At 45.1% G+C, this 14,161-nt stretch overlaps 1 protein-coding gene across 1 annotated transcript; it reads left to right on the top strand.

Moving 5' to 3' along the window:
• Positions 1–619: 619 nt before the first annotated feature.
• Positions 620–13,133, top strand: LOC128836280 (acidic mammalian chitinase-like). Its single transcript, XM_054026392.1, has 11 exons — positions 620–696; positions 924–953; positions 1,842–2,046; positions 2,911–2,967; positions 9,172–9,337; positions 9,690–9,814; positions 10,143–10,266; positions 10,367–10,549; positions 11,402–11,518; positions 11,963–12,098; positions 12,689–13,133. Exons 1-11 carry the CDS (start codon positions 672–674, stop codon positions 12,943–12,945), a joined length of 1,425 nt encoding a protein of 474 aa, XP_053882367.1. The 5' UTR covers positions 620–671; the 3' UTR covers positions 12,946–13,133.
• Positions 13,134–14,161: the final 1,028 nt, after the last annotated feature.

Raw genomic sequence — 14,161 nt, 5'->3', positions numbered from 1 at the left:
TGCCATAGCTAGCCATGGCAGGATCATCCCAGTGTAGGGGTATTCTCCAATGTCTCAAGGCCAGCGTAGCAATCCCTATGCGTCCTCTCGTCTCTGTGTCTGGCACAGAGGGCCCGGCTGAGGGAAATGGGTATGGCCAGGGCTTCCCTGCACTCTGATGAGCTCGGCTGCCATTTTGGCCTGGAGCCACCTGAAGCTCTTAGCAGCCTGGAGCCCAGAATTGGGGATGTGCAAAGGAGGATGGAGACACCGTTGCTGAACCCTCCTGGGGTGGTGTGTGTGCGTCCCCACCTGCAGCACCGCATCTAGGCAATAATATTTTGTGTGCTAACATTTTAGTTTGGTTCCTTCAAAACCATTTTGAGGGCTTAAGCGGGGCCTGGCATTCTGCTGGCTCTGCCTCGGGGGGCATTTCGCCCAGAGGGAATTGGTGCTCTCCACTCCCTTAGATAAATGGAAGGGGATCTAGCTCCAGCTTCCCACCCTCCCACAGCCTTGGCACTGGAGGTGCTGATGCCCTTGAATAAATGTTTATTTTATTTTGCTTGTGGTTGGGGCCCCGTTCTGGTGTCTTTAATGCAGGTGTGTAGGTTCCACACTGATAAGGCCTTGCCTCTGCCACATAAAGCACTTCTGAGTTCCCCCGGTGGGACATTCGCTTGGAAGGAAAGATGGGAAAGGCATTGCTGTGGGTCGGTGAGTAACTCTCTCTGCCTTTACTGACCGCATCAGGATATAACTTCCCTGGATGGCTGGTCTCAAAAGCAGCAGCCTTTTGCCCAGGGACAATGTGTTCTAGAACTTGCCCTAGCAGGTGTCCGGGTAATTGTACACGGAATAGTTTTACCTGCTCTGGGACTAATTTAAGCATTGAAAGGCTCTAGTCAAGTTTATTTTTAATGCATTCGCCTTCCTTTTTGCAGGTTTGACCATTCTGCTGCAGTTGCAGCTGGGTAAGAGCATCTTATCCTTTCTTTTTGTGCACAGGGTGTTGATGAAACTGCAATACAATTAGAAAGAACAGTTAGCCAGACCTTCAGCTGGTGTCAATCGGTGTAGCTTGATTTCAGTGTCATTATGATTCATAGCAGCTGAGGATCTGACCCACTGATCCCTCCTGATTATTCTTTAATGTCTCCCTTTATTGGTTCCATCCCTTTTTGCTCCTTGTAACAAACAATTTCTGACTTGAAGAATGGGCACGTGTCTTTCATGCAACTTGGTATTCAATTGGAGCAAGGAGCAATAGAACCAGTACTCTTTTCTCTAATGCTGACTGATAGATGAGTCTACTCACCACCCTGGGCCTTGGTTTCTAACTAAGCAAGATTATCCTGTTAACATAACATAATTGTTCTGCTCTGGGCCAAATGTTTATCTCTGAGTTGTGGTTGGTTGAAAGGGAATGTCCCAACCTTGGTGATAACTAGAAAGCACAATTTACTGATATATTTGTCATTGGGAACATGTGGTGGGAAGTTGTTTGAATGGGACATGTGGCTGATTCCTAGATGTAAATGCAGATGCAGAAAATATACATAACAGGATAGCATTACATACACAGAATTTGGGAGTAGAAAGTGACTGTTAAATGAAATCCCCATTCACACGCAGGACCGGTGCATCTATTTGTACGATCAGAAGATGTGCAAGAAAAGGCTAGAATTTCCTCATTACTCCAGTGTTGCTCCATTGACATCAGTGGATTTACCCCTGCACCAACATTGGTGAAAGGAGAATCGCATGTCTGATTCCACTCTCAATAATACCTGATGTGTCACTATCAAGAAACAACCAGATGTTTCCTTCTTAATATCTGTGATTTGCTTTTCTCCTGCCAGGCTCTGCCTACAAACTTGTGTGTTACTTCACTAATTGGTCTCAGTACAGGCCAGAACCTGCCAAGTACTTCCCAAACAATGTGGACCCAAATCTATGCACCCACTTGATCTATGCCTTTGCAACTATGAATCAAAATAAGATTGCCCCATATGAATGGAATGATGAAGACCGACTCTTCCCAGAATTTCAAGCACTAAAAAAAAGGTCAGCACTTTCCAATATACAAGATTTAAAACAAACAAAAAGCAAATTTTGCTTTTAAAAAGTACTTCTTGTTGCCAAGTGAAATTGAGATTTTTCTATCAGCAACAAAGAAAGATGGCAGAGAAACAATAAAGAATTTCTTTATTACAGAACAGGAATAGTTTAATAGATATCTAGCAGCAAAGCTTTCATTAAGGGCTCTATTCCACAACCTTCATGGAACTTGACTCACACAAGTAGTCCTGCTGATTTTCCAGGAACTATGTAAGTGTGCACCAGCATGAGTCAAGGTTCCATAATCAAGTCCTAAGGGTCGATTGTATTTTGTATTCAACCCCGTTTTCAGATTAGTATATTTTGGATGCTTTAGGTTACTCGTGGTTGGAATGTGTTTTGACACAGGAGTCCAGTTCAAGGGTAATGTTTTTTACAAAAACACAGTTTAAACCAAAGAGGAAGAAAGCTGTGGCTAGGCATTGCACTGAAACTTAGGAGATCTAGGTTCAAATCCCAGGTCTGCCAGACTTGGTCTCTCTGTGCCTCACTTTTCCCATCTGTAAAATGGGGATGATAGCATTTCTTTTTGTCCCACCCTTTGTGTGTCTTGTCTGTTTAGACTGTAGGCTCTTCAGGGCAAGGTCTGTCCATTGCTATGTGTTTGTACAGCATTTAGCACAATGGGGTTCTAATCTGGCTTGACGCCTTTAGGCAACACTGTTACCAATACTGAATGATGATAACCAAAAAGAACTGATTAGGTTTTCTCAAATGAAAAATAATAACAAAAAGTTCTCAACTGAGCCAAGGCTCAAACACAACCAAGTGACTGCTGCTTACTGACCTTTTTCTTTTCTCGTGTCACAGTAACAACAAACTTGTAACCAGCCTGGCTATCGGAGGGTGGAACTTTGGCACTCAGAAGTGAGAACTTTTCCCTGGACTTAATGACAAAGATGGTGAAGATGATGCTGAGACCTTGACAACACACAGCCTCCTGCTGCTCCTTTGGAGTCAACGGGAGCTTTGCTATTGACTTCACTGGGGATAGGATTAGGCCCATGATGATCATGTGAATGACCAGATGTAAACGGCGATAGGGACTGGGTAGCTGAAGAACTGGGTATTGATGATGTCATGGGTGCTGGTGAAAATGGGGACAGGTTGAAGAAATAAGGAGAAGAATGGTGATTAATTATGAAAATATAGATAGTTAATGGTGATTAGACATTCATGATATGAATGGCAGAATGGGTAAGCAGGGGATGGTTATGAAAAGTTAGGGTGGATATTGCAGTGGTTGGAAATCCCAAGTGGCTATCGGGAGCATTAAACAGAAAATGGTAATGTAACGATGATGAGAGAGGTCCTGATCCAGTGGGAGTCTTTCCACTGATGTCATTGGATGGTGGATCAAGCTGATAATGGCTAGGAAAGCGATTAAGGGTGCTCTGAGTAAACAGATCAAGCAGAGAATGGGATGGTGGTACTAGTGAACACATGATAATGGTAGAAAACAGGATGGGATGAATTTTGGTGAGGATTGTTTCATGGTGGTGAAGAAGGAGGATAAAGAAGAGGGCAGATTGAGATAAATACACAGGTCTTCATACTCTCGACTTTGGTGATAATAACTTATTAATAGTTGATTATTGGGTACACATTGCTAATGACAAGAGAGGTGATTAATGGACGTGGGTTTTAATTAGACTGTTCTGCATGAAGACAATTACATTTATAAAGGAGGAACTGAACAAGTCTGCTGTTGCATGTGTTGCAAAAAAAAAAAAAAGGGGGGGGGAGCAAGTTCATAGATTCATAGATTCATAGATTCTAGGACTGGAAGGGACCTCGAGAGGTCATCGAGTCCAGTCCCCTGCCCGCATGGCAGGACCAAATACTGCCTAGACCATCCCTAGTAGACATTTATCTAACCTACCCTTAAATATCTCCAGAGACGGAGATTCCACAACCTCCCTAGGCAATTTGTTCCAGTGTTTAACCACCCTGACAGTTAGGAACTTTTTCCTAATGTCCAATCTAGACCTCCCTTGCTGCAGTTTAAACCCATTGTTTCTGGTTCTATCCTTAGAGGCTAAGGTGAACAAGTTCTCTCCCTCCTCCTTATGACACCCTTTTATATACCTGAAAACTGCTATCATGTCCCCTCTCAGTCTTCTCTTTTCCAAACTAAACAAACCCAATTCTTTCAGCCTTCCTTCATAGGTCATGTTCTCAAGACCTTTAATCATTCTTGTTGCTCTTCTTTGGACCCTTTCCAGTTTCTCCACATCTTTTTTAAAATGCGGCGCCCAGAACTGGACACAATACTCCAGCTGAGGCCTAACCAGAGCAGAGTAGAGCGGAAGAATGACTTCTCGTGTCTTGCTCACAACACACCTGTTAATGCATCCCAGAATCATGTTTGCTTTGTTTGCAACAGCATCACACTGTTGACTCATATTTAGCTTGTGGTCCACTATAACCCCTAGATCCCTTTCTGCCGTACTCCTTCCTAGACAGTCTTTTCCCATTCTGTATGTGTGAAATTGATTTTTCCTTCCTAAGTGGAGCACTTTGCATTTGTCTTTGTTAAACTTCATCCTGTTTAACTCAGACCATTTCTCCAATTTGTCCAGATCATTTTGAATTATGACCCTGTCCTCCAAAGTAGTTGCAATCCCTCCCAGTTTGGTATCATCCGCAAACTTAATAAGCGTACTTTCTATGCCAATATCTAAGTCGTTGATGAAGATATTGAACAGAGCCGGTCCCAAAACAGACCCCTGCGGTACCCCACTCGTTACGCCTTTCCAGCAGGATTGGGAACCATTAATAACAACTCTCTGAGTACGATTATCCAGCCAGTTATGCACCCACCTTATAGTAGCCCCATCTAATTTGTATTTGCCTAGTTTATCGATAAGAATATCATGCGAGACCGTATCAAATGCCTTACTAAAGTCTAGGTATACCACATCCACCGCTTCACCCTTATCCACAAGGCTCGTTATCCTATCAAAGAAAGCTATCAGATTGGTTTGACATGATTTGTTCTTCACAAATCCATGCTGGCTATTCCCTATCACCTTACCACCTTCCAAGTGTTGGCAGATGATTTCCTTAATTACTTGCTCCATTATCTTCCCTGGCACAGAAGTTAAACTAACTGGTCTGTAGTTACCTGGGTTGTTTTTAGTTCCCTTTTTATAGATGGGCACTATATTTGCCCTTTTCCAGTCTTCTGGAATCTCTCCCGTCTCCCATGACTTTCCAAAGATAATAGCTAGAGGCTCAGATACCTCCTCTATTAGCTCCTTGAGTATTCTAGGATGCATTTCATCAGGCCCGGGTGACTTGCAGGCATCTAACTTTTCTAAGTGATTTTTAACTTGTTCTTTTTTTATTTTATCCGCTAAACCTACCCCCTTCCCATTAGCATTCACTATGTTAGGCATTCCTTCAGACTTCTCGGTGAAGACCGAAACAAAGAAGTCATTAAGCATCTCTGCCATTTCCAAGTTTCCTGTTACTGTTTCTCCCTCTTCACTAAGCAGTGGGCCTACCCTGTCTTTGGTCTTCCTCTTGCTTCTAATGTATTGATAAAAAGTCTTCTTGTTTCCTTTTATTCCCGTAGCTAGTTTGAGCTCATTTTGTGCCTTTGCCTTTCTAATCTTGCCCCTGCATTCCTGTGTTGTTTGCCTATATTCATCCTTTGTAATCTGTCCTAGTTTCCATTTTTTATATGACTCCTTTTTATTTTTTAGATCGTGCAAGATCTCGTGGTTAAGCCAAGGTGGTCTTTTGCCACATTTTCTATCTTTCCTAACCAGCGGAATAGCTTGCTTTTGGGCCCTTAATAGTGTCCCTTTGAAAAACTGCCAACTCTCCTCAGTTGTTTTTCCCCTCAGTCTTGATTCCCATGGGACCTTACCTATCAGCTCTCTGAGCTTCCCAAAATCTGCCTTCCTGAAATCCATTGTCTCTATTTTGCTGTTCTCCCTTCTACCCTTCCTTAGAATTGCAAAGTCTATGATTTCATGATCACTTTCACCCAGGCTGCCTTCTACTTTCACATTCTCAACGAGTTCCTCCCTATTTGTTAAAATCAAGTCTAGAACAGCTTCCCCCCTAGTAGCTTTTTCAACCTTCTGAAATAAAAAGTTGTCTCCAATGCAGTCCAAGAATTTGTTGGATAGTCTGTTCCCCGCTGTGTTATTTTCCCAACATATATCCGGATAGTTGAAGTCCCCCATCACCACCAAGTCTTGGGCTTTGGATGATTTTGTTAGTTGCTTGAAAAAAGCCTCATCCACCTCTTCCACCTGGTTAGGTGGCCTGTAGTAGACGCCTAGCATGACATCTCCCTTGTTTTTTGCCCCTTTAAGCCTAACCCAGAGACTCTCAACACTTCCGTCTCCTATGTCCATCTCTACCTCTGTCCAAGTGTGTACATTTTTAATATATAAGGCAACACCTCCTCCCTTTTTCCCCTGTCTATCCTTCCTGAGCAAGCTGTACCCATCCACACCAACATTCCAATCATGTGTATTATCCCACCAAGTTTCAGTGATGCCAACAATGTCATAGTTGTATTTATTTATTAGCACTTCCAGTTCTTCCTGCTTATTCCCCATACTTCTCGCATTTGTATATAGGCATCTAAAATACTGGTTTGATCTTTCCTCCCAGTTTTTTCCTGACTCTCCTTTCTCTCTGCCAATATAGCCCACACTCCCTCTTGTTTCCGACTCATTTCCCCGGTCTCCATGTTCCCCACTTACCTGTGGGCTTTGCTCACCTGTCCCCGTCGAACCTAGTTTAAAGCCCTCCTCACTAGGTTAGCCAGTCTGTGTCCGAATAGGGTCTTCCCTCTCCTCGAAAGGTGAACGCCATCTCTGCCTAGCAGTCCTTCCTCGAATAGCATCCCGTGGTCTAGGAAGCCAAAGCCCTCCTGGCGACACCATCTTCGCAGCCAGGCATTCACCTCCATGATGCATCTGTCTCTGCCCGGGCCCCTACCTTTAACAGGAAGAATTGAAGAGAATACCACCTGTGCTCCAAACTCCTTCACCCGTGCTCCCAGAGCCCTGTAGTCACTCTTGATCCGCTCAGTGTCACACCGCGCAGTATCATTTGTGCCCACATGGATGAGTAGCATGGGGTAGTAGTCAGAGGGCCGGATAATCCTCGACAATGCCTCCGTAACGTCTCGGATACGGGCCCCCGGCAGGCAGCATACCTCTCGAGATGAAATGTCAGGGCGACAGATGGGCGCCTCCGTCCCCCTCAGCAGAGAGTCTCCGACCACCACTACCCTACGTTTCCTATTCGCAGTGGTGGCAGCAGACTCTCCAGCCTTAGGGGTACGAGGCTTCTCCTCCTTTACTGTAGGGAGTGATTCCTTCTTTCCTGTATCAAGAAGAGCATAACGGTTACCTATAACCACGGCAGGAGGGTTCGGAGCAAGGGTGGAGCACTGCCTGCTGCCAGAAGTAACCAGCTGCCAGCGTCCACCCTGAGCCATCTCCTCCTCCACCAGTGGTGTATCAGCAGTCCTGTGTACTGGGACAGCTACCTCAGCTGTCTCCACATGGACACTGTCGAGGAATTGCTCGTGGATACGGATGCTCCTCAACCTAGCCACCTCCTCCTGTAGCTCTCTCACCTGCTGCCTGAGAGATTCCACCAGCAGGCACCTTTCACATTGGATGGTCCCCCCAGCCTGGATATCCGTAAGTGGAAATTGCAAGTTACAGTCTTTGCAAAACCACACCAGGATCTGGGTAGAGGCATCCATGCTTAGGCACTCTGTCTGGCTACAGGCACAGGTGGAGGAGACAGTAGCAGTGCTGGCACAGGTGTTGCGGGTCTTCCTAACCATCGTAAGCCTCCCTCTGTCAAACTCCAGTCTGCAGCCCCCTGTCAGCTGAAAGGGTTGTTTAAGCAAACAGTTAGAATGTAGTTGCTTTATAGGTATTAAGGGGAATCAAGAGAAAACAGATGGAACCGGCAAGGGACCCTCGCCCCCTTCCTGCTCCCCTTCCAAACTCCCTTGCGAAACTCCCTGTTAGCAGCCCCTGGTCGCAAAGCTCCCTGGTCGCTTGTGCGCTGCTTTATAAAGCCCTGGCCTGTATGAATGCCCCGCCCACTGATTAAGGCTCAGCCACTTACCAGAGGCTTCTAGCTTTCAAACCTTCCTTTGAAGCTCACAGCTTCCAACTGCCAGCCACAGCACACGGTCCTTCAAACAACCAAAACAAACAAACAGACTGACAAACACAAGCTCAGCACACAGCAAGTAACCCTCAAACACAAACAAACACACACTACAGACAGTCACTTACCCCAAAAGGTTGCTGTATTGCTCCTCCTTCACCTGGAGAACTCCCTTGCGAAACTCCCTGTTAGCAGCCCCTGTTCGCAAAGCTCCCTGGTCGCTTGTGCGCTGCTTTATAAAGCCCTGGCCTGTATGAATGCCCCGCCCACTGATTAAGGCTCAGCCACTTACCAGAGGCTTCTAGCTTTCAAACCTTCCTTTGAAGCTCACAGCTTCCAACTGCCAGCCACAGCACACGGTCCTTCAAACAACCAAAACAAACAAACAGACTGACAAACACAAGCTCAGCACACAGCAAGTAACCCTCAAACACAAACAAACACACACTACAGACAGTCACTTACCCCAAAAGGTTGCTGTATTGCTCCTCCTTCACCTGGAGAACTCCCTTGCGAAACTCCCTGTTAGCAGCCCCTGTTCGCAAAGCTCCCTGGTCGCTTGTGCGCTGCTTTATAAAGCCCTGGCCTGTATGAATGCCCCGCCCACTGATTAAGGCTCAGCCACTTACCAGAGGCTTCTAGCTTTCAAACCTTCCTTTGAAGCTCACAGCTTCCAACTGCCAGCCACAGCACACGGTCCTTCAAACAACCAAAACAAACAAACAGACTGACAAACACAAGCTCAGCACACAGCAAGTAACCCTCAAACACAAACAAACACACACTACAGACAGTCACTTACCCCAAAAGGTTGCTGTATTGCTCCTCCTTCACCTGGAGAACTCCCTTGCGAAACTCCCTGTTAGCAGCCCCTGTTCGCAAAGCTGTCTAAGAATTATCTTCTTCTAGATTCACTGAAATGGTTGCCTCACCAGCTAATCGTAAAACGTTCATTGACTCGGTGATTGCGTACCTCCGTAAGTTTGGGTTCGATGGGATCGACCTGGATTTTGAATACCCAGGTTCTAGAGGCAGCCCCCCCGAGGACAAACGTCGCTTCACCATCTTGATTCAGGTAAGTAACCAGTGTGCTATCTCAGTTATTCTGTATGTCAGCTGGAGTGAGACAGATCTGAACCACCAAGCTGTGTATCAGCAGTGTTTACATTGGTACTGCATGATTTTAGTTCGCTTTTAGTTCCTTGAGTCCAACTATTGTGGAAATATGGTATCAGACCTTGTTTAAGGTATTCTTCCATCTTGCAAGGGCTTTGGGGACAATTAGACATGGAAGGAACATTGTGAAGATCTTTAGGAGTTCATAGACAAGAACAGGCTGCTGGGATGTTTCTAGATAGATATTCCCAGCTGGACATGAATGACATTTTTACAAGAATCACTACCGACACTCTCACTTCCATTTTCAGGAAATGCTGGAAGCCTTTAAAGCTGAGGCTGCAAGCACTGGACTCCCAAGGCTGTTGGTTACCGCAGCGGTATCTGCTGGCAAAGGAACTATTGATGCTGGATATGAAATTGCTGAGATAGGGAAGTGAGTAGATGGGGTTCCACATTGTGCTTAATATGCTATTGGCCTGGTTCTCTGTTGCCTTGCCCCTTGCATCATCATTAGTCCCCGTGCAAAATAGGTGGGTGCAAAATGCTACTAAATCCCAATGGTAGCATTTACACTCCCTTTGGGCAGGCGAAAATGACAGCATAAGGTTCCAGGCAAGGGAGATTCAGGCCCAAAGTCTTGTGCATCCTTTAGGTCAACGTGGGATGATGTATTGTCTGCTGACTCATTTGTCCATCAGGAAATCCATATTCCTAACTGTGTTGTTTCTTTTTTTTGGTTTGTTTCATTTAATTTAAACCAGGCTCCTCGATTTCATCAGCGTGATGACCTACGACTTCCATGGAGGCTGGGACTCCTTCACAGGGCACAACAGCCCGCTCTATGAAGGCTCTGCTGACTCTGGGGACTTCAAGTACTTCAACTGTGTAAGGGAACAGACAGCAAACTCCCTTTTTATTTCCCCAAGAGGGCGCTGAGAGTAACGGGCACTGGTGGTAAAAAGGTTTTCCATTTGGATCTCTGCAGAAATATGCCATGGAATACTGGAATGATAACGGCGTCCCCGCTGAGAAGCTCCTGATGGGATTCCCCACCTACGGGCGTACCTTTAGGCTTAGCAGCAGTGCCACATCTGTTGGTGCCCCAGCATCTGGGGCTGGGTCTTCTGGGCCTTACACCCGGGAAGCTGGTTTCTGGGCTTATTATGAGGTGAGAAACTTGAGAAAATTACATTTTGTGGCCCAAATCCTGAGCTGGTGTAAACTGAGCTAGTTTCATTAGTCCTGATTCTCTTGCGAAACTAAGATGTCTTTACATCACTCTGGCAGTGCAAAGGGGCCGTATGCTCGCTTTACCTCTCTAGCAGTGTAAAGGGGCCCTTAGAGGGACCTTGGTATAAATGAGAATCAGACCCATTGATTTCAATGGAGCGATGCCAGTTTGTAGCCGCTGAGAATCTGGTCCATAATTAGTGATTTATGATATGTACTTTTATGATTTATAGGTGACATATTTCGTTTTTACTTAGGTTGGTTGCTGAGTTTCTCTCTCTTGTCTAAGCTTCTCTCTCTTCCTGTACAGTGGATGGATTCTCTTCCCACTTACACCAGTGTTGTACTGCAGGGGCACTGGTAGACTAGATCTTCAGGTCTGGAAGAGCTCAGGTCCCGAACGGGGCGTGGGCAAACGTGGCTGTACCACCCCACCTTTATGTCCATTTCTTCTCCCCTATTCTCCAGGCCAGTTCAGTCCCTGATGCAAATTAAATTAAGGCTGCTCTAAGCTACTCTTTGCTGCCACAGAGCCTAAGGGGCTATTCTAGGGGATTGGTGGATAGCTGTGATGTGGCCACCTCCTCTCCTCTCCACTGTGTGGCCTAGGGGCCGCAAGGAGGTGGTAAGGCAGGGTACACCAACTCTGCACCCCCAGAGTAACTCCTAGCTGACCACTTAAGCTGCCGGATTGCAGACTAAAAGGGGGGACAAGATCTAGCCCATTGACTTCACTTTTTGGCTCCTGAATGAGGTCCATTGTGTGTTTAACCCCATGCTGTTTTGGCAGATCTGCACATTCCTAAAGACTGCACAGGTACAATGGATTGAGGACCAGAAAGTCCCCTATGCCGTTAAGGGGAACGAATGGGTTGGATTTGACAATGCGTGCAGCTATAAATACAAGGTAAGACCTTTAACATTTTAACATGAGCTTTACTTACACTCCATCCCTGCTATTGGAAAGCACTTGGCTTAAATTCCGTGCATTTCAGAGTCTCTTGATAAAGGGAGATATTTTCAGCTTCGTTCATATTGCACTAAGGCACCTTGAATGTGACGGGAATGTTTCCCAAAGCATTTATTTCTGAGCTGGGACTTTACTGCCGAGCAGTTCTGTGATCCATGGCTGTCTAGCCAGTTACTGGTCTCATTCTATGCATCGGAAGAAGTGGGCTTTAGTCCACGAAAGCTTATGCTCTAATAAATTTGTTAGTCTCTAAGGTGCCACAAGTACTCCTGTTCTAACACGGCTGCTACTCTGAAACCTGGTTTCGCTGTGTGTGTGTGTTGGAATTCTTAAGCAGTTGTGGAAATTTTTATTGATAGTTGTCTGATTTTTTTTTGATAGGTCAAATACCTGAGAGAGAAAAATTTTGGAGGTGCCATGGTGTGGGCTATTGACCTGGATGATTTCCTGGGCTCTTTCTGCAATGAAGGAAAGTATCCTCTCATAAGTGAGCTGAAGAGACTCCTCGAAACAAATGGTAAGACAGTGCTAAAGAGTATTTCAGGCCTATATAATTAGGAGGTTCAGTACATCTGGTCATGAACTTTAGAAAACTACTGATGAGGCAAAGTTCAGCATTTTGCCATGCGTGGTGTCTTAACACTGAGCCATTATACAGCACTTTACATTTTGGAAGAGCTTTGTGAAATAGTTAATCCTCACAACATATATAAGGCAGATAAATATTACTTGCCCTGTTTTGCAGATGGGGAAATTGAGGCACTGAATTGTTGCGTGACTTCATCAAGGGCACATTAATCCAGAGGCAGGATTAGACGTCTAGACCATGTCTCTGAAACATGCTTGTCAGTGTGTGCGAACCAGGCCCATTCTGCAGAGGATGTGAATCTGCTGCAGCTTTTACCTGTGGGGGTGGGGTCAGTCCTTTAGATCAAGTTATACAGGATCGTGCTCTTAATACAGGAGTCCCAGGTGATAAACAAGATAAGTCATTACAAGTCATGAAGTGTAGAGTCCAGAAACATAGACAGGCATACAAGAGTACACGTGTAGATGAAATCTGGATGAATCCATGTATCTTAATGAATTGTTAATTATTTATTTTAGATCCAATTGTGCCCAACTGCCCTTCACCAGGCCCCACACCACCTCCAGATGACAATACAACTACCTCTCCAGTTATTCCCCCAACTGAGGGGGTAGATGATACATTTTGTGCTGGCAGACAAGATGGTACCTATGCCGACCCCAAAGATAATACGCAATTCTACGTATGTGCTGGAGGCAGGACTTACCGCTTCACCTGTGCAGCTGGCCTTGTCTTTGATGAGAGCTGCAAGTGCTGTAACTATCCAAAATATTAACCCCAGCCCCGGCTCAGAACAGACACGGATGAGTAATATACTGTAATTCAAATCATCCCTGGCAGAATCCCTCTTGCATTATTAAAAAAAGCCAAGTGGTGGAGATAAGGCATTAATGTGTGTGTTGTCTGTCTGCTATGTGATTGGTGACCCCTGCTTTTAACAGTAATAAATAATATTCTCTTTTATATAGTGTCTTCTCTGCCAATGCATCACAAAACTGCATAGGCCAGATATTCAACACAGGCTCAGCCCGGCTTAGACATTTCCCAAGACATCTTTCTGTAGTTCAGATTTGTGTCCTTCTCCATCTCAGCTCATATCATTTCTAATAATAATAATAATTAATAGTTATCTCACTTTTCTTTCCTTAATCTCAAAGGAAGGTAAATAGCCTTATACCCATCTTACAGATAGAGAATCTGGTGCACAGAGAGTGGAAATGATTTGCTCAAGCTGACATGTAGCAAATTAGTGTCCGAGCTGAAAACACAGCTTAGATCTCCTGATACCCAGTACAGTGCCCTATCCCCTAGGCCAACCAAGTCCTTATTTGGGGATTTACTTCCCTCCCCTGCTGGTGAAGGTTACACAAGACATCTTCATGCAGTAGTCTACTCTGCTTGGAGAAATGTGGGAAATGAATAGCTGCGGTTGTTGTATGGCACAGCCTTGCACCCATTGGCACAGCCTACTGCGATCCATAGCTCCTAATGTATGTTAAATTATCTCAGGGTGCCTCTTTAAGCATCAGAAGACTTCAAGATAATGAAGGTTCCTGCGGCCTTAAGTCACAATACATTGGGAAGACAAATCACTGTAGCTAATCTCATTGAATTCAAGTGGGTACTTTGAAGCCTACATGTACCTTTCATAATGACGCTAGCTACCTAACAGACATAAAAAGCACAGCTTGGCCCTAATTCTCCTCTCACTGACACTGGTGTAAATCCAAGAGTAACTTCACTAGGCAAAATATAAATAATAAAGATAACAGGAGCGGCGCAGTGGTAAAATTGGTGTAAAGGAGCAGAGACTCAGGCCCCCTGTCTAGAGGGGTTCTTGACAGGCCTTCTCAGAAAGGTGATAAACTCTGTTCTGTTCAGTTCTTATGCTGTGTCCTTATGCCGTAGACTCTAGTTTAGGGTATTTTTAATTCACAGAAAGGGGCCTAACAGTAAGACACCTCTGCTTTTCAGACTAGTTCATGGAACGT

The sequence above is a fragment of the Malaclemys terrapin genome, chromosome 4, assembly GCF_027887155.1.
Source record: "Malaclemys terrapin pileata isolate rMalTer1 chromosome 4, rMalTer1.hap1, whole genome shotgun sequence".
Lineage (NCBI taxonomy): Eukaryota > Metazoa > Chordata > Testudines > Emydidae > Malaclemys > Malaclemys terrapin.
The sequence above is the reverse complement of the archived record's forward strand: the minus strand, read 5'-3'. Positions and strand labels throughout refer to the sequence as shown.

Bases quoted from the DNA above. Each gene is read 5' to 3' on its own strand.
- LOC128836280 (XM_054026392.1), top strand. From the start codon at position 672: ATGGGAAAGGCATTGCTGTGGGTCG. The intron at 697-923 runs GTGAGTAACTCT...TCCTTTTTGCAG, and splicing joins AAAGGCATTGCTGTGGGTCG to GTTTGACCATTCTGCTGCAG. The intron at 11,519-11,962 runs GTAAGACCTTTA...TTTTTTTGATAG, and splicing joins CGTGCAGCTATAAATACAAG to GTCAAATACCTGAGAGAGAA.